The sequence below is a fragment of the Clupea harengus genome, chromosome 13 (assembly GCF_900700415.2).
Source record: "Clupea harengus chromosome 13, Ch_v2.0.2, whole genome shotgun sequence".
Taxonomy (NCBI): Eukaryota; Metazoa; Chordata; class Actinopteri; order Clupeiformes; family Clupeidae; genus Clupea; species Clupea harengus.
Genome location: NC_045164.1, coordinates 18996732 through 19016731, shown reverse-complemented (window position 1 = coordinate 19016731; position 20000 = coordinate 18996732). Strand labels below are relative to the sequence as shown.

Genomic DNA, 20000 nt, shown 5'->3' with positions numbered 1-20000 from the left:
GTGTGTGTGTGTGTGTGTGTGTGTGTGTGTGTGTGTGTGTGTGTGTTCTACCTTGCTAATGGCGCCGTAGTAGTCGTGGTCGGCCTCCATAGAAGGCGGGGGAGTGTCGTAGGAGCGTCTCCAGATCTTGACCTGTGCCTCGCCGTGTTTGGCTGCCGTCTCCGCCTTGTTTAACCCCGTCAGGCCACCGTAGTGGCGCTCGTTGAGCCGCCAGGTCCGGTGCACCGGAACCCACATCTGATCAATCTGGTCCAGAACCAGCCACAGGGTCCGGATGGCCCGCTTTAGAACCGACGTGTAGCACACGTCAAACTCGTAGCCAGCATCTGCCCGTCAATACATTAATCAATGTCAGCACACGTCACACACACACACACACACACACACACACAGGGACACACAGTCCATATCAGAACAGCTCTGCGTGCCACTGACCCATCCATTGATCTTACAATACACAGTGACAGGACTAGACAAAAATACAGGCAGAAGTGTATTGTTTGTTACACGCATAAGTGCGTGAATGCTTAGATGTGTGATCTTTCTCAGAGTTTGTAAGTCGGCCATTAGGCTTTTCCATTAAGGGTTCACTTTTTAAATAAGGTTTTATCATTTCTCATGAATCTGCATGCAGCCTGCGTTTTGCCACATGCTCGCCTGAAACACGGACTCGAGCCCTCTATCTATGCTTCCTGCTGCACGCGGGCAGGACCGACAGTGTGGTGACTCAGGTAGCCCCTTGTCTGCGTGCGGTTTCAGCAGAGATGCGCTGGCACCGACATGGGAACACAGCTTCACGTTCCTGCCTGCACGTTCGCCTCATTACGCATCCGTGCGTCACATATATGGGCGGTGCCTACAGTTTGCAGCGGCCTCTCTGATTTGTTAACTCTGGATAGGAAGAAGGGCTAAGGAAAAAATGACAACACCCCCCTTTTTCCTAACTTAGAAAGGCACGAAATAACGGATTTACTGTAGTATTGTAGTATTATAGTGTAAATAGTGTTAACGTTTGAGTATAGTTGTCACAATAAGAACCAGGCGATAAACAAGATAAGCTAGTCCTGTGCAGTCAGACTACCGAATTTACTGTTTGTTTTTAGATTAATTGACATTGCCTACACAGGGAAATTTGACAGTAGGCTATGCTACAACACTGGGGAACGGCAACACACCTTTCAAGGCCTTCCCCCCTCGCTTCGCCTCCTGTTCTCCCGTCTCGCTCAGGTCGGCGTCGAACCACCCGCAGAACCGGTTCTCCTGGTTCCAGCAGCTCTCCCCGTGACGGATCAGAACCAGCTTGTAGACGGCCATTTTCTCTCGGTGGCTCTATGTTTCGGCAGACGCGCGGAGAATCTGTGCGTGATGGAAGAGAGTTGAGAGGACGACGTGCAGCTGCAGGTGGTTCTCGAGTGAACTCTGATGCGCGCGACAGCACCGTTTTCCTGATTCATAGCATGACACGCGTGACGCAGGGCGCTTCCCACACGCCATTAACCAATCAGAATACAGAACACCGTTTTCAACCTCTGTCCGAGGAAGTTATGGAACTGACCTTCAATGTTCTATAAACTATAGATGAAATGCCGTGTGGTTCCACATATCTGCAGGGATTAAAACCCCCCATCCGCCACTGCATGAGTTATCAGTGATAATCAGAGGCATCAGCCTAACAACACGAGAACTGTCTAGAACACTCGTGAGTGATTTGCTGACAGATGAAATGAAAAAGATAAAATTAATGAAAACTTAGTCTAGGGTAGACTACTAAGCCTACTTGCGTCATCCGTCTCCACAGTGCAAGGACCGTGTTCGTTTAGCTTGGAGTCCTGTGTCACAATATGCCTGACATGTCAACAGTTTGTGTTCAATACTAGGCACCTTTGATAAACAATGTCTCCTCAGCACTTACTGATTCAAGACAGCCTCTACTCATTGCAATTCGTGTAATGTTTATAAATTAATTCTTACATGAATAATCCCAAGACATATTTTAATGGAGATGTAATCTTAAAGCCTGCCGTGTGTTGTGTGCGTGTGCGTGTGTCTGTGTGAGAGAGATTCTTATTATTTGATCAGCTAGGTATGTAACTTCACTCTGAAACACCACTGCGATGAGGGGCGGGGTCACTTTGGGAGGCTGGATCGGTGTGCCAATGGAGAGTTGTGTAGGGGAGGGGCCAAGTCCGGAAGATGAGTGACCGCATCAATACTGCTGTAGCGAGCTGGCGTCGTTGGCAACTTCTGCACTTTGCCCTGTCCGACTGTGGCTTCACCGGCCCCGCATTGTTTTTCTCATTTCCTCGTGATGGACGAAACGAGTCCTCTCATTTCTCCTCTCCGGGAATCTGGCGACCTCAGTCGTTCTCAGTCCGAATCCAGTTCGCGGCAGGACGTCTTAGACTGCGTACCCGGCTCCGCAGTTCGCGTTCCCCCAGGGAGTCCTGGAGGCAGTCGTGAGAGAGAACCACTACTTGACAGGGACAGTTCTCCGCGAGATTTCCATCGGAACGAGTTTAACGACGACCCGGAGTTCCGAGAGTTCGTGAGGAAAGCGGAACATGCCATCGAGGAGGGCATCTTCCCGGAGAGAATCTCGCAAGGTTCCAGCGGCAGTTACTTCGTCCGAGATGTTCACGGGGTGAGACCTGGCGCGGGGTTGTGAATGTGTCTGTGTGTGTGTGTGTGTGTGTGAGAGAGATAGGGAGGGGGATGGGGGTCTTCCTTGTGCCACTCGGACTGCTCGGATGGGTCTCTCTTAATTTGAATGGGCTGTCATTCCTCAGATAATGTGCTCTGTGTTTAGAAGAGGCCATAGAGGTAGAAATACACACACACACACACACACACACACACACACACACACACACACACCACTAGTTGCGAAGTTGCTTAGCCAAGTGTGTGCAATAGTAAGAGTTTGTTGTGTGCAGGAGGCGGCAGCTGTGTTTTGAGCTATTTGAAAAAAAAAAACAAGCTGTGTGAATGACAGAGAGATATTTGTTTTAAATACTATGTTTGTGAGCTGTGCAAGGTGTGGGTGTGTGTGGGAGAGAAAACTCTGGGTCTGTTTTGGGTGTTTGGAGACGTCAAGTGTCCACACCTTTCAACAACCTCTCATTCTCAGAGTGTGTGTGTGTGTGTGTGTGTGTGTGTGTGTGTGTGTGTGTGTGTGTGTGTGTGTATCCCCCCCCCCCCCAACCCCAACCTTCTCTCTCTCTCTCTCTGTGAGTGAGTAAAGTGAAGTGTGTGTGAGAGTCTGTATGCGTGTGTTTACGGGTGCATATGTATGAATGGGTTTCATGGTTGTGTAAACATGAACAAGTGTTTGTGTGTGTGTGTGACTAAAGTTGTCATGTGCAGACAGTTCGTCTCAGCTGCTCATCCTCATACCCCAACTCACTTCCTGTCTGCCACGCGCGCACACACCCACACACCCACACACCCACACACCCACACACACACTGAATATATCCTTTTTGTTGTTGCCCCTCTTTCCACACACAGACAAACACACACACAGACACACACACACACACAGGGCTGACTGTAGTCTCTGGTCTGTGCTCCCAGTCCCCAGCATTGGCTTACGAGGACGGAGAACGACGCAGAAGTATAATACGCCCTTTAGTCATGTGACAGCATTTAGGTTAATCTCATCAGTGAAATAACCTGCCAACGCTCACCAATCAGACACACTCACACACACACACAGGGGGCCACAGGCCCGCTATCCTTCTCTCTCTCTCATATCCCACTCACAGAAAGCTATTTATTTGTTGCTATTTTACTGTTATGGTGTCGTGGGTGAATGGGAAACCGTAGAGTCAAACCATCAGTCCACCCAGTAACATTAACTAATCTTCTGTGGGAACTGGAGCCGTTAGATTGTTTAAGAGGGGGGACTTCTCAGCCTTCATTCACTACATTGATATCAGAGTAAGCCCTTGCTTCACTGATGTCCCATTATTTCTCTCAGGATTGTTTAAAGACACACACACACACATAGATAAACACACACACACACACACACACACACACACAGAGCTAGAACCACCCACACAGACACACACACACACACATACATTTACACAAAATAACAATATTCGTGATTGATAAAGAGGACTTATTATGCATTTTTGTTCTCTCCCCTTTCCTTTAGTGTGTATATAGCCTTCTGTGCATGTAAACAGTCTGCAAAGTTACAAAGCCCAAAGCACACGCCAGAGGGAGTAACTCTCTCCGACAGAAAACCACTTTTCTCGGCTGCCTAAAATGCCTTGTTGGAATTCTAGCCCTTTTCCTTTATTACAAGATGATGCAATCTCGTAACACAAGCCTTATTACCAGACAGAATAGAGAATAGAGATGTACAGTATGAGAAGAAAAACATGTTTTTGGAACATTGAAGCATGTAATCTATTCCAGTAGACCTCATAAAATAAAATTATGAACATTGGAAATTACTCTTAAATGTCTACATCTGCAAGTGGTTATAATCACTTTGAAACTGAGACTGCCTTTTATTCGTATGCTGATTTTGAGAAATTAAACTTTGCTTCAGGGTATGGAGCAAACATTGTTCCCTGGTTGCCTAGTTGTTATGCTAGCTTACTAGCTAGCTAGCTAAGGAAACAGCTTGAAATGATGGCTAGTTATCTAGCTGACCTTACAGTCTCCTCAATTTCTCATATAAAATTATAATAGGAAAAATTTGAAACCCTCAGGCTCTTTTTTTCCTAGCAACTGTCAACTGTTAAGATGGTCCCCTTAGCTAGAGATGGCTAGGATAGTTCAGAACTGTTAAGAGTCTCATACCAGTGAACTATCCTGGCTATCTCTAGCTAAGGTGGTATGAGACCTTGTGTCTTTAACATGTCTCAAAGTTTCACGCTCGTAGATCCTGTTACACAGTCTCTCTCTCCCTCCCTCTCCTCTCTCTCTCTCTCTCTCTCTCTCTCTCATTCAAAGACACACACACACACACACTCAGGGGGCTAGGAAATTCAGCAGTGTCTTGACGTATCTGACCAATCCGCAGCGTCATGACATATCTGACCAATCAGCAGTAAGAGTAGATGTGTTTGGTGAATCAGCAAAAAAATTGGGTTCGACTAATAAGCACCCCCTTTGTCCTCTCCTCCTCCCCCCTCTCCCCTCTCCTCCCCCGCGACTCCTCCTCTCTTCCTCTCTCCCTCTCTTCTCCTCCCTCCCCTCCTCTCCTCTCTCCTCCTCCTCTCCTCTCTCCCCACCTCTCTCTCCTCCTCCTCTCCTCCCTCTTCTCCCCTCCTCTCCTCTCTCCTCCTCCCATCTCATCTCCTCCTCTCCCCTCTCTCCCCTCCAGAGGATCATAGGTGTGTTTAAGCCTAAGACGGAGGAGCCGTACGGCCAGCTCAACCCCAAATGGACCAAGTGGATCCAGAAGCTCTGCTGCCCCTGCTTCTTCGGCCGGGACTGTCTGGTGCTCAACCAGGGCTACCTCTCAGAGGCAGGGGCCAGCCTGGTGGACCAGAGACTCTCACTCAACATCGTCCCCAAGACCAAGGTAACACAGACACACACACACACACACACACACACACACACACCTCTCAGAGGCAGGGGTACAACACACACACACACACACACACACACACACACACACATACACACACACACACATACACCTCTCAGAGGCAGGGGTACGACACACACACACACACACACATACTCTTCTCTCTCTCTCCTCTCTCAGGTGGTGTATCTGGCCAGTGAGACCTTTCACTACAGTGCCATAGACCGGGTGAAGTCCAAAGGTAAGCGGCTGGCCATGGAGAAAGTGCCCAAAGTCGGACAGCGATTCCACAGAATAGGACTGCCCCCAAAGGTGTGTGTGTTTGTGTGTGTGTGTGCACGTGTGCGTGTGTGGTTTTTCTCTCCTCTTTTGTACTCTTTCCTTTTCCTCTCTCACACTCCTCTCCTATTGATGTGTGTGTGTGTGTGTGTGTGTGTGTGTGTGTGTGTTACCTGTCCTGCAGGTGGGCTCTTTCCAGCTGTTCGTGGAGGGCCACAAAGATGCAGATTATTGGCTGAGACGCTTTGAGGCGGAACCTCTGCCTGAGAACACCAATCGGCAGCTGCAGCTGCATTTTGAGCGACTGGTAGTGCTCGATTACATCATAAGAAACACAGGTGTGTGAGCGATTGAGAGAGTGTGTGTGTGTGTGTGTGTGTGTGTGTGTGTGTGTGTGTGTGTGTGTGTGTGTGTGTGTGTGTGTGTGTGAAGCTTGCCAACCCCAGATGTCTGAAACGTTTTAGGTTCTGTTGCAGATTCCCCAGATCCTCAGCCGGGCGTGTTCTCACACACACACACACACACACCACACACACCGTTCTGTGGATTAGGCCCTGGGCTCTGTGAAGTGCCTTAAGACAATTGTGTTGTTTTTATATTATATAAATTTAATTGAATTGGATCCTTTAAATATGTCACTATTAACATCAAGTGTTTGTGTTGTAGACCGGGGGAATGATAACTGGCTGATCAAATATGACTGGCCAATAGACAAGGGAGAAAATAAGGTATGTGACTGAAGAGGGTGCCTGAATGTGTGTATGTGTTCATGTTTTTTCGGGTCACTGTATGAGTATTTATTGGAGGTGGCTGTTGTAATATACATAATAAGTAACATCATGTGAGTGGGTATTAAGTGTGAGTGACAGGGTGTAAGTGCGTAAGTGTGTGAGTGTGTGTGTGTGTCTGCATTTGAATACCCATGTGTGTGTTTATGCATCTGTGTGTGCATCTGTGTGTTTATGCATCTGTTGAATACCCATGTGTGGGCGTGTGTGTGTGTGTGTGTGTGTGTGTGTGTGTGTGTGTGTGTGTGTGTGTGTGTGTGTGTGTGTGTGTGTGTGTGTGTGTGTGTGTGTGTGTGTGTGTGTGTGTGTGTGTGTGTGTGTGTGTGTGTGTGTGTGTGTGTGTGTGTGTGTTGGCAGGAAACAGAATGGGTGATGGTCAAGGAGCCGATCATAAAACTGGCAGCGATAGACAACGGCCTGGCATTCCCCCTTAAACACCCAGATTCATGGAGGGCGTGTGAGTACACTCACTCTTACTCACTCTCACACACACACCCACACACACACTCACACACACGCTCACACACTCACACGCACACACACACACACACACACACACACTCACTCTCACACTCACACACACACTCGCACACACACACTCACACAGTGATGTTGCTGCTGTGTCCCCTTGTCAGACCCGTTCTACTGGGCATGGCTGGCCCAGGCTAAAGTGCCCTTCTCCCAGGACATCAGAGACCTGGTTCTGCCCAAGCTCACTGATCCAGCCTTCACCCGGGACCTGGAGGAGGACCTCTACGAGCTCTTTAAGGTACACACACACACGCACGCACGCACGCACGCACGCACACACACACACACACACAGACACACACACAGACACATACATAAAGATGCACACACAGACACACACACACACACACACACACACACACTTACACACACACAGATAGACACAGTGTTATGACTTACTATATTATTTACACTTGAGGTGTGTGTGTGTGTGTGTTGTAGAAGGACCCAGGGTTTGACAGAGGGCAGTTACACAAGCAGTTAGCAGTAATGAGAGGACAGGTGAGTAAAATGGTCTCTCACTCTTCACTCAAATACACACACACTTCTCTCTCTCTCACACACATACACACTCACTCACTTATTCGCTCAAACACACACACACTTCTCTCTGCCTTACTTTCACTCACTCACACACACATACACACTTCTCTCTCTCTCACACACACCCACAGAAATCAGCCATAACCCAAACAAAATATTTAACTCTGTGTATGCTTGTGTGTGTGTGTGTGTGTGTGTGTGTGTGTGTGTGTGTGTGTGTTTGTGAACTCTGTGTACACCTGTTTGTTATGCTTGTGTGTGTGTGTGTGTGTGTGTGAACTATGTGTACACCTGTTTATCGTGTGTGTGTGTGTGTGTGTGAACTCTGTGTACACCTGTTTGTTATGCTTGTGTGTGTGTGTGAACTATGTGTACAACTGTTTGTTATGCTTGTATGTGTGTGTGTGTGTGTGTGTGCGCGCGCTTGTGTGTCTGTGAACTTTGTGTACACCTGTTTGTTATGATTGTGTTTGTGTGTCTGAGCGCGCTCGTGTGTGTGTGTGTGTGTGTGAACTCTGTGTACACCTGTTTGTTATGCTTGTGTGTGTGTGTGTGTGTGTGTGCGTGTGTGTGAACTATATGTACACCTGTTTTTTATGCCTGTGTGTGTGTGTGTGTGTGTGTGCCTGCGCTTTTGTGTGTGTGAACTCTGTGAACACCTGTTTGTTATGCTTGTGTGTGTGTGTGTGTCTGCGCGTGCTTGTGTGTGTGTGTGTGTGTACTCTGTGTACACCTGTTTGTTATGTGTGTGTGTGTGTGTGCGCGCGCTTGTGTGTGTGTGTGTGAACTCTGCGTTCCCCTGTTTGTTTTGCGTCTGTGTGTGTGTGTATGTGTGTGTGTGTGTGTGCGTGAACTCTGTGTGTGTATTAGATCCTGAATCTCACCCAGGCTCTTAAGGAGGAGAGGTCTCCGCTTCAGCTGGTACAGATGCCCCCTGTTGTCGTGGAGACGAAGCGGGCCCCGCAGAGAGAAGACATCCAGTCTTACACACCGTCTCACACACACTCTCAGACAGACACAGAAGACAACATGTCATACACACACAGCACACAAAGCAGAAAGCCCTTCTTCAGCTGGTGGTGAGAGCAAGAGAAAGGAGGAGGAGACGACACACACACACACACACACACACACACACACACAGGACTTACCTTTTATTTATTCATTTCTGGACTGAGATATCCAGGGTGTGTGTGTGCGTGTGTGAGTGTGTGTTTGAGAGGGCATCCACATGACAGCGGTGGAAACCAATGACTGTCTATAGAGATGGACGGCGTGTCGCAAGGGAAGTGAACAGTGAAGCAAGCGCAGGTCTAGCGCCCCCTGCTGGCAACAACGTGTAACGCTGCCCATCCCCATGTTATTGTCCACGCCACCTTTCTCGTCTTAACTGCCTTTCCATTTACAGTGTCTAATTAAAACAGTTAGTTTCCCCCTATGTTGATGTCTGCACATTTTTATTTTCCCCCAGAAATGAGTTGTCAAAATATGATTGTAATATGTAGTAAGGAGGCGTGGATACACCTGGGAATAAAGTGACTGACGGCCTACGCCAGATGGAACCAGCTGCAGTACATGCTTCTCGGACATTATGTGGAGCGTAGGAGCTGAGTTTGTTGTCAAGTTGCCAGGTAACCTAGTTTAACCGTGTGTGTGTGTGTGTGTGTGTGTGTGTGTGAGTGTGTGTGTTGTTGTCGAGTTGCCAGGCAATTTAGTTTAACCTACCTACCATTGTTTTATCATGTCTTGTGACTTCAATTTAGAGGCTTTGGCATAATGTCCTGTTGTGCTGTTGGTTGTAGGAACAGACACTCTGTGGATAAACGTTAGCCAAAGACCCAGCAGAGATCACAATGCAATCTATTAATGTTGTGAGAACAGATGATAAAGATATGTGTGTGTGTGTGTGTGTGTGTGTGTGAGAGAGAGTCTGAGAACAGATGATGAAGAATAAGAAAACAGCAAGGGCAGGAATTTCACCAGTAGCACGACGGCCATGGCCAACCTTTTCTGGCCTTGGTGCCCTTGAGAATATTGCATGTTTCGTGGCAACTGTGCCCTTGTGAATATCGCATTGTGTGTGTTTGTGTGTGTGTGAGAGAGAGTGTGAGTGTGTGTGTGTGTGTGTGTGTCGTGTTTTGTGACGCGAATCATTTGGAAAATGAAAAGAAAAACACTGTTTTCAGAAAACGTTGTTGTCATGTGGACGATGACATGAGTCAATGTGAATGTGTGTGTCCTCATAGAAAGACCTGCTGAGTGTGTGAACAAGACGGACTGCATGCAAAGGAAGTGTATGTGGGGGGTAGGACAGTTTTAATTCATTTAAACTGATGTGTGTGTGCGGGGGGGTGCCAATCTGTGCCACATGTATTCATGTCATTAAATCTACATGAAATGGTAAGAATCTGTGGGTCACTCGTTTGTTTGTATGTATGTGTGTGTGTGTGTGTGTGTTGGCTCTCTGCTGGTAGACTGTGGTTCTTGATGCCAGTGTGTATTCTGACAGTGTGTTGCAGCGCCCCCTTCTGGCCTCCAGTGTCACTGCATCTCCACTGGCCACCAAGGGCACTTTCCTCAGCTGCAACAGGAGATGTGCAGTGCAGTGCAGTGCAGTGCAGTACTGCAGTAGTGTGCTACTCTTAGAACCTTAACCCTCCTATTATGTTCAAATTTTACCCACATCTATTATGCTTGGGGTCAATTTGACCCCAGCAATTTAAACCTCCAAAAAATTATTATAATTCTTTTTTTTTAACCAAGTTTTTGTGTCAGGTACTTTAGGTTTGTTTGTTGACTACCTAAATAGCCCTAAAAATAAAACAATACCCCCACCCACCCTCTTTATACATCCAGAATACATGTTACGCGACTATGGAGAAATATGCAGATCCCCATAAAATCTCACTGATTGACCTAAAATTGGAAAGAGATATCCTTCTGGTGTTTTTATGGCTTTATATTATTTCTAAGTACATATTGTTGCTATCTATAACATTTGGAGTAAAAAATATTTCTTTTATCAAGAAAAGTAACAATGTGATGAAAAAAGTTGATATTTCTTGTATATTTTATACAATTAAAACAGCCTGGGGTCAAATTGACCCCAAACAACACCTATGCGTAAAGTATGTGTACAGGACATTGAAAACATATCATCATGTTAATTTTGTCTTTACCCAGTTGTCCCCATTAAATTAGGAAAAGTCATTAAATATGAAGCAAAAAAAATGATGTCAAACATTTATTTAGAGACGTTAAACATTGAATGGGGTCAAATTGACCCCAAACATAATAGGAGGGTTAAGTATGTAGAAGTATGAGTGTGCTACTCTTAGAACCTAAAGTGTGTAACAGAGGTATGAGTGTGCTACTCTTAGAACCTAAAGTGTGTAACAGAGGTATGAGTGTGCTACTCTTAGAACCTAAAGTGTGTAAGAGAAGTACAAGTGTGCTACTCTTAGAACCCAAAGTGTGTAAGAGAAGTATGAGTGTGCTACTCTTCGAACCTGAAGTGTGTAAGAGAAGTATGAGTGTGCTACTCTTCAAACCCAAAGTGTGTAAGAGAAGTATGAGTGTGCTAATCTTAGAACCTAAAGAATGTAAGAGAAGTATGAATGTGCTAGTCTTACAACCAAGGTAAGTAGTCAATGTGTGTTTCGTGCGATGGTGTGTGACACGGTGGCCACAGGAGGTCACATGTCAAAGCTGATTAGCTGACTCATGCACACGCACACATACACAGAGGAGTTCTCTGTTATGCTCACATATCCCAGCTCTGAGGCCCTCTTGCTCCGTCTTAGGCAAACACACGCACACACACACACAAACACGCACACACACATACACACACACACACAACACACAAACACTCACACACACAAAACATATTCTCTGAACAGGTACTGCAAAATAATTATTTTAATGCAGTCACAAATACAAAGAAAATCCAGCATTCTATAGCAGCATGTTTAGTCTTCATTATAAAACGCCACAATAGAAACTACATACATCAGTATAATCAGACAAACTACATATGACACACACATCAGTATAATCAGACATCCTACACACGACACAACTCTGCAAAACTTTCTCAGATTTCACGTTTAAGAGTTCAACTTAAAGACGTTTCGAGTTAAAGATGAAGACAATTTGTGCTGGCCACTAAGGCCATTTAACCTGGACTAGCCTTACAAACAGGAAGTCATTTGCTGCACTTCCATGGGCTCACAGGAAGTGTCCATCAGGAGGTGAGACTTGAGTTGTTTTCACTGTTCACACAAGCAGACACCACATGCCTCCCAGCCCAACCTCACCAGCATATGGGTGTGTGTGTGTGTGTGTGTGTGTGTTTATTAGTGTATAATGCTGTGTGTTGGAATGTTAGTGTATGATGCAATGTGTTGGAGAGTTACTGTGTGATGCTGTGTGTTGTGTTAGTGTATGATATTGTGTGTGTGTGTGTTAGTGTATGATGTTGTGTGTGTGTTTGTGTATAATGCGTTGTGTGTGTATGAGAGTGGATAATGCGATGTGTGTGTATAAGTGTGTTAGAGTATAATGTGTGTATATGTGGTAATGTGTGTATATGTGGTAATGTATGATGTGGTGCGCGCACGTGTGTGTGTGTATTAGTGTATAATGCTGTGTGTCTGTGAGTGTATAATGCGATGTGTGTGTAAATGTGTTAGTGTATGATGTGGTGCACGTGTGTGTAAGTGTATAATGCAGTGTGTGTTAGTGTATAATGCAGTGTGTGTGTTAGTGTATAATGCGATGTGTGTACGTGTTTGTGTTAGTGTATGATGCGATTGTGTGTGTGTGTGTGTTAATGTATGATGCGATGTGTGTGTGTGTGTGAGAGTGTAAAATGTGATATGTGTGTGTAAGTGTGAAGTGTATGATGCAGTGTGTGTGTTAGTGTATAATGTGATGTTTTTGTGTGTAAGTGTATGAAGCAGTCTGTGCTAGTGTATAATGTGAGGTGAGTATGTTAGTGTGTTAGTGTATGATGCAGTGTGTGTGTGTGTGTGTGTGTTTAGTGTATAATGCAGTGTGTATGTGTGTGTGTGTTAGTGTATAATGCAGTGTATATGTGTAAGTGTGTTAGTGTATAATGCAGTGTGTATGTGTAAGTGTGTTAGTGTATAATGCGATGTGTGTGTGTGTGTGTGTGTTAGTGTATGATACGGTGGAGGTAGCGCTCTGGGTCGCTCTGGCCCCCCCTGCGCAGTGCTAAGCCCACTCTGCTGGTGAGGGAGATGGCCGGCTGGGTGCCCCTCCCCGGATGAGTCTCATCTCCACTGACCTCCCCCTCTCTGCTCCCCGCAGCGTGTGTGTGTGTCTGACCGTGTGTGTGTGTCTGAGCGTGAGTTTGTGCTGCCTCTCCACTGGAGTTTTTCCGGGCCTCACGCTCCTCATCCTCCTGGGCGTCTCGACCCGAAGCACTCTCACCGATCCTGAAACACACACACACACACACACACGCAAACACACACACACACACACACACACAAACCCACACACATACACATACACGCTTAATGACACAGCAAAGACATGGACTGGGCTTCTAGTAGCTGAGTGAATCTCTTATGGAACTGAACACACAGCGGTCAGTTTAAAGCAGCTAACTGACCCCGTAACTGACCAGCATTCACTAGAAAACCCTAACAAACCAGCTAACTGACCCCCTACGTGACCAGCAGTGTGTGTGTGTGTGTGTGTGTGTGTGTGTGTGTGTGTGTGTGTGTGTGTGAATGTGTGCTTCAAACCTGAGGTGTCCAAAGGCTCGTAACCAGCGGGGGGCGATTGTGTGACGAGAGATTCTGTTTTTCCGACCCCTAGCACGCAATCCCATGAGCGCCTGGGGCATGAAGAGAGGGTGAGAGTGAGAGGGTGTGTGTGTGTGAGAGAGAGTGTGTATGTGTGTGTGTGTGTGTGTTATTGTAATGTTAGACACAGATAATCACATGCATTATGTGCACAAGATGAAGGAAAGAGCATTTTAATCGCCATGACAGCACGGACCATGTGAGGGAGCACAGGGCCTGAGTTCTCAGGAGGACTGTTTGAGTGTTCCACTGTTAGAACGCCAGAACCCATCTAAGACCTTGCATGCAAGGGATGCAGCCTTGTTATTGTTGGTTACTACCAGCCCAGGGGAGGTTAGGGGAGGGATGTAGCCTTGTTAGTAGACTTCTCTTCTCTTCTCATCTCATCTCATTATATTCCATCCCACTGTCCATCCCTTTACTGGCTATACTAGCCCCTTGCACAGACTTAACTACTTATATCTCTTTGCACTATCCACACACACACAAGCACAAGAACTCTATCTTTGCACTATCCACACAAGCACATAGACACTATCTCTTTGCACAATCCACACTTGCAGCACAAGAACACTTTCCTCGTGGACATCAACACTGTCACAATCAATGCATACTGTACTATAGGGTCAGATCCATTCCTGTATCTGTAAACACCCCACTCCTTGTGAACACGTTCTCCCTATGTGTATGTGATTTATGTATGTATGTCTGTGAGTTGCACAAGTGCATAAGTGTATAAGCTACTGGATGACCTAAATTTCCCTTGGGATTAATAAAGTATCCATCTATATATCTATCTATCTAGTGTTGGTTACTACCAGCCCAGGGGAGGTTAGGGGAGGGATGCAGCCTTGTTAGTGTTTGTTTCTGAAGTCATGTGTGAGTCGAGATGCAGTCAGGGCTCCGTTTAGTCTGCAGAGATATACAGAACCCTACCTGTGTCACTGGGAGTTACGCTAAAATGGATTCATGTTGTACTAGCAAGAAAAAGCATAGTTCTAAAGATAGTTTATGTGTATTTGTGTGTCTCCGATGTGTGTGTGTGGTGTGTTCGGTCTGCTTACCTGGGCGAGTTCAGATTGTTCGCCCCTCCCCCACACCACCTGTGCTCGTTGCTCCGCCTCCTCATCGCCTGACGAGCGAAACAGGTGCTGCAGCTCACGCACGGACACGCCCATAAATATATTGGCCACGCCAACTTTTCTGCTCCTTTTCCCACACCACATCCTGGAGGGCCCGGCCACCGTTACTGGGGGCTTTGCTTCTGCCTCCATCTCAAAGCACGCACACACACACACACAGAAGAGGGAGCTACAGAGAGAGACAAACACACACACAAAAACAAAAGTATGTTAGAGTCTGACAGATTTTTGCTCTCCACAGAAGCTTCTTATAATGTTCCGAGAGTGTGTGTGTGTGTGTGTGTGTGTTGTGTGTGTCTGTACACACCAGTGGTCAGTTTTAGACCAGTTAACCCCCCTAACTGCCCAGCAAGTGTTTATTAATAACTCCTTTACTAATCAGCAGTGTGTGTGTGGGTGTGTCAGCCTTAAAGCACTATATAATTGGGTGTTAAAAGTGTGTGACCTTGTGTGTGTGTGTTAGCAGGTACTGCCAGGTAAGCCTGCTTACTCCTGTGTCCTCAGACTGTAAGAGCCCTACAGATGGTCAACCAAGCTCAGAATAGAGAGAAAGAGAGAGGAAGAGAGATAAAGAAAGACAGAAAGAGTGAGAAAGCGAGAGAAAGTTGTGAGACAGAATATAAAAAACAGAAAGAGAGAAACAGGAAAAAGGGAAAAATAGAGAGATAAACACATAATGAACCCAAACGCATTGTCCTTGTTTTCTCCAGTCTATGACTCAGCGAGTCTGCTAGTTAGGCCACACTTAAAAATATGTTGCTTTGCCATAACATTATATGATGACTCAGCAAGTCTGCTAGTTAGGCCATACTTAAAAATATGTTGCTTTGCCATAAAATTATATGATGACTCTAATGATGACTCTGAGATTAAAACAACATGAATACAAGATGAGGTCAGGCCCTGTTTGATTGAGTTGGGCATTACCAACAGCAAACCAACATCATTTTAAGGACGGACTTATGGACCCAGAGCTATAGAATACACACACACACACATCCCCTCTATAAGACACACCACACACACCTTCTATAGAATACACACACACACATCCCCTCTATAGGACCACACACACACACCTTCTATAGAAGACACACTCTGACCCTCTATAGGACACACACAGAGACCCTAAGAACTCAGTGGTTCTCAACTGGGGGGTCACAAGGGGGAATCAGGGAGGGCTTGAGATGATAGGAAACCACTTTAAACGAGGAGTCTACAGTGAGCCGATGAGCCGGAGGTGACCCAGTGATCTGATCTGACTCTGTTACGGGATGTGACGGTGACATGACTGGAGTGAAGCTGCCTACTGTGGCAAGAGAAGTTATTAACGTTCGTCTTATATAGCGCGTGGCTGGGGTAAGACACGAGCAGCAGTCAGCTGGTGTGCAACAGGTCCGCTCGCAGCCCCGTTAATCCCGCATCATAAAGCCAATCACGGCCTCCGCGCTCTAGAGCGTGCGGTGCTCGACTGACTGCTCGACCGGCGCTGCTGACTGGGATCGTACCCGGCGCGCAGCAGAAGACACAGTGCTTGGCTCGTTCACTGCATGGAAACAGCAATAAAGGGTTTCATTTCTGTCGTCAATCTCTGATGACTACTTTTACACACTGATGTTTCTTTAGTAACGCCAACGATAAATAGGTCAAACCAATACGGCGCATATTGGCCGTTACGTTCTCCGGATAGACGGTCAGCTAAAAAATACTAACTCTTAAAAAAGTGTTTTCCTTACCGCTTGCAGACGAAAACTACCGGCCCTGATGGAGTCGGGCTCTGGGCATGGCTGTGGCGGTGCTGTCAGTGCTGTTAGCGGCGGGTAAAGCAGACGAGCAGTGAGTGTTTGAGTGCACTGGACAGCAGCAGCGGATCTGGAGGTCAGCGGATCAGCGTAGGCTGTGCGTCTGGAATTCTTGCGTTGCATGGTCGGTGATTGGGCGTGGCTTTACACAATGCACACACGACGCACACCCCTAAGTGTGCGCCGCCAATAGGCACGGAGAAACGTCCTTGATCTGCCAGTCGGCGTTTCATGCTCAATCAGGGCGATTCCGGGGCGTAGCTCAATCTTGGCCACGTCGAATGTGGAACTTCATTATTTGACGTCAGTGCTGCTGGTTGGCTGTGCGCGGCGATGTTTGGCTGTATTGTGCCCCACACATGCCTGCGATTGGTTGCAGAAATGTTTGAAGCTGATGTGAGTGACGTGCATTTTGCTCACACACACACACACACACACACACACGCGCGCGCGCATTCTGCTCAAAGAGTTTATTCACACATTCGTCTGGAAACGAGCACCCGTGCCGACTGGGCTGGAATAACCAACGTCATCCCAACAAACACATAGCCTACTTGTGTTTGGTGCCAAATCTTTGCTCAACTAGACACACACACACACACACACACACATGCACACACACACACACACGTCATGCTTCGCAACACTCCTCACTCTGCCAAAGGGTTGAAGGAGATTTCCCAGTAATGATGATAATGTTATTGAAGATGGGGATAATGATGATGATGATGATGGATATGAAGATGAGGATGGTAATGACGATCATGGTTATTATTATTATGAGCGATATTAGAAGTTTCTGGTAGATAAGTATACTCATTAGTAGTAGTTTTGCATTTGTAGATAAGTATACTCATTAGTAGTAGTTTTTGCATTGATAGATAAGTTAGTAGCAGAAGTAGTTGTAGTTGTATTGGAAGTAACAGTTGCTGTGTAATAGTATTAGTAATAGTAGCTGTGTTCTGGCTACTGTGTAATAGTACTAGTAATAGTAGCTGTGTTCTGGCTACTGTGTAATAGTACTATAATTAAGACCTTTGTCAGGTTTTTAATGGCACACACGACACACTGGAACACACACGTGCATATATGGAGGCGACACAGGACACACACACACACACACACGCAGGTAAGCCTGAGATCGCGGTGAATTTAGTTTCTGCTTTTTCCCATCCTGGACTGTCCTTCCTCAAGGACCCCCCAGGAGCAGTGGGCAGCTTGTAGCGCCCGGGGACCAAGTGAAGTGAACTGTCCATCTTTGGTCAGGGGTGGACATGTGTTCTGTTATTACTAGTAATAGTAGCTGTGTTCTGGCTACTGTGTAATAGTACTAGTAATAGTAGCTGTGTTCTGGCTTTGGTCAGGTTATTGTATTCCTTAGTGAAACTGGGCTCTATGAGCCTCCAGCCCTTAATAGTGTCTGCTGGTAAGACCTGTGTTTTGGAACATTTCAGAGGTTCAGTCTTAAAACATAGCAGTGAGAAGACCTGTTATCAGCCACACACACACACACAAATTCTCATTAACTGTTTCCCATACGCTCTTCGCCTAAATTGGCCTCTTCCCGACAGACACATATTCTCTCTCTCTCTCTTTCTCTTTATTTTGTCCCTCTCCTTGTTTCTTCATCTCTCTATCCCCTCCCTACCTCTGTTCTTCTCTCTATCTCTCTCTCCCTCTTTTTCTCCATGTTTGCATTGGGGAGAGTGGGAGGAGGGAGAGAGAAAAAGAGAGGGAGGGAGGGAGGGAGGAGAGGACTAAAAGTTTGGAGAGTGTAAGTCCTGCCCACATTCTTACTGAGAGGGCTGGGAGAGAAGGACAGCGAGAGAGAGAGAGAGGAAGGACAGCGGGAGAGAGGAAGAGAGAGAAAGGAGAGTGGAGAGGGGGAGGGAGTCTCTGTTCCAGCTGCGCTCACGGAGGAAGCGGAAAAGACGACTATCTTCAAGTTTCGACCGCCTGGGGCTGAGGAGCAAACACACACACACACACACACACACACACACACTGTGTCTGCCTCTCCGATCGACAGCCGACGTCTCTCCGTCGTCCGTGCCACTCCCCAGAGCGAGAAAGACAGAGAGGGGAGAACACAAGGAGTGACAGAGAGACGCTCAGAAGAGGGAGAGAGAAACAAAGGGAGCGACGCTGGGAAAGGAAGAGAAAGAGAGAGACGCTGAAAGAAAGAGGAAGAGAGAGAAAGAGAGACCCTGAGAGAGAGACTGAAGAAGAGAGAAAGACTGTTGGGGGAGTGCTGTTGGGACCGAGCAGCGAGTGTGTGTTTGTGTTTGTGTGTGTGTGTGTGTGTGTTTGTGTGTGTGTGTGTGTGTGTGTGTTTGTGTGTGTGTGTGTGTGTGTGTACAGGATGGCCCCCCAGGCTGACATGCCAGGCGGAAACGACATTCTGGGACGCGTGAGGAGTGTGGGAGGGGTGCTGCGTGTACTCCAGCTGTTGGTCGGTGCCGGGGTCTGGGTAACCATCGCAGCCAACCGGTACGAGGGCGCCATCCATTTTGCCCTGCTGATCTCCGTGCTCTTCTGGCTCCTGACGTTGGCATCGTTCGCGATAACCGTGCTGGACAAGCAAGACCTGGTGCCGCTGATCGGTGGGCAGCGCTGGTCGCTAAGCAACCTGGTGCACGACGTCGTGGCGACGGCGCTGTACGCGCCGGTCATCGGGATCATGGCCTACAAGATGCAGAAGAACGCCTACTGCAACCTGGAGCAGTACAAGCATGCCTGCTTCTACAAGGTCTACCTCACCGCCACCGTGTTCGCCGGCCTCACAACGCTCGCGTACCTCCTCTCCGCCACATACCGGGTCGTGCAGAAGTGCCGTGGACAAACACCCCCCGCCTGAGCACTGGGTGGGGGGCATGGGGGTCGGCTTTTAACTCTTACACTTACAGGATCAAGACTGAAGAATGCGAGAATGAGAGGGGAAGAGAGGGAGGGGTGAGGAGGGAGGGATGGGGCTTCTGTGGACTGGAGTAGAGGAAGAGAGGGAGGGATGGGGCTTTTGTAGACTGGAGGAGAGGAAGATAGGAGGAGAAGAAGAGAGGGAAGGCTTTTCTGTTGTGTCTAAGGTCTGTCTCAGGCTGCAGGTTTTACATTTCTGCTATTTCTCTAATTTAATGTCCAATGTGGGATTCAGCACGGTACAACAGAGTTTATACTTGTGTGTGTGTGTGTGTGTGTGTGTGTGTGTGTGTGTGTGTGTTTGATTCCGGTTCACTGCCCAGAACACTGAGGTAATCATATTCCTACACAGACTTTTTATATTTTAGCCAAAGAACAGTGTGTGTGTGTGTATTTGAGGCAGAGAGAAAGCTGCCAACACTGTCAACACTTTTGTGTTTGTGCCTTCAGCTAAAAGTGTGTGTGTTTGTGCCTTCAGCTAAAAGTGTGTTTGTGTGTGTGTGTAGGTGTGTGTGTGTGTGTGTGTGTGTGTGTGTGTGTGCACGTGTGTGTGCGTGTGTGTTTTCTCTAATGTTTGTGTATGGAGCAATCACACTTTAATAAACTTA

The 20000-nt window shown here is 47.0% G+C and overlaps 4 protein-coding genes across 4 annotated transcripts in view; 2 read left to right on the top strand and 2 right to left on the bottom strand.

Annotated features, from left to right (window-relative positions):
* pgam1a (phosphoglycerate mutase 1a) overlaps nt 1-1434 on the bottom strand; it is a 5251-nt gene extending 3817 nt beyond the window's left edge. The window contains exons 1-2 of the mRNA XM_012832263.2: nt 1176-1434; nt 52-326 (exon numbers count right to left, since the gene is read on the bottom strand). Coding sequence (XP_012687717.1) covers nt 52-326; nt 1176-1314 — 414 coding nt within the window. The 5' untranslated portion in view covers nt 1315-1434. The remainder of the gene's footprint in view (nt 1-51; nt 327-1175) is intronic.
* Nucleotides 1435-2048: 614 nt separating this feature from the next.
* LOC105904356 (phosphatidylinositol 4-kinase type 2-alpha-like) lies at nt 2049-10099 on the top strand. Its single transcript, XM_012832235.3, has 9 exons — nt 2049-2641; nt 5345-5545; nt 5735-5866; nt 6018-6171; nt 6500-6561; nt 6979-7078; nt 7257-7390; nt 7594-7653; nt 8566-10099. The coding sequence occupies exons 1-9, from the start codon at nt 2309-2311 to the stop codon at nt 8776-8778; spliced, it is 1389 nt and encodes a 462-aa protein (XP_012687689.2). The 5' UTR covers nt 2049-2308; the 3' UTR covers nt 8779-10099.
* A 2683-nt stretch (nt 10100-12782) lies between these two features.
* Nucleotides 12783-16564, bottom strand: LOC105904375 (arginine vasopressin-induced protein 1-like). Its single transcript, XM_012832257.3, has 4 exons — nt 16411-16564; nt 14597-14843; nt 13473-13564; nt 12783-13157 (listed from the first exon to the last, which is right to left on the bottom strand). Exons 2-4 carry the CDS (start codon nt 14804-14806, stop codon nt 12875-12877), a joined length of 585 nt encoding a protein of 194 aa, XP_012687711.1. The 5' UTR covers nt 14807-14843; nt 16411-16564; the 3' UTR covers nt 12783-12874.
* Nucleotides 16565-18250: 1686 nt separating this feature from the next.
* marveld1 (MARVEL domain containing 1) overlaps nt 18251-20000 on the top strand; it is a 1772-nt gene continuing 22 nt past the window's right edge. The window contains exons 1-2 of the mRNA XM_012832236.3: nt 18251-19691; nt 19899-20000. The exon at nt 19899-20000 is cut by the window's right edge and continues 22 nt beyond it. Coding sequence (XP_012687690.2) covers nt 18839-19333 — 495 coding nt within the window. The 5' untranslated portion in view covers nt 18251-18838 and the 3' untranslated portion in view covers nt 19334-19691; nt 19899-20000. The remainder of the gene's footprint in view (nt 19692-19898) is intronic.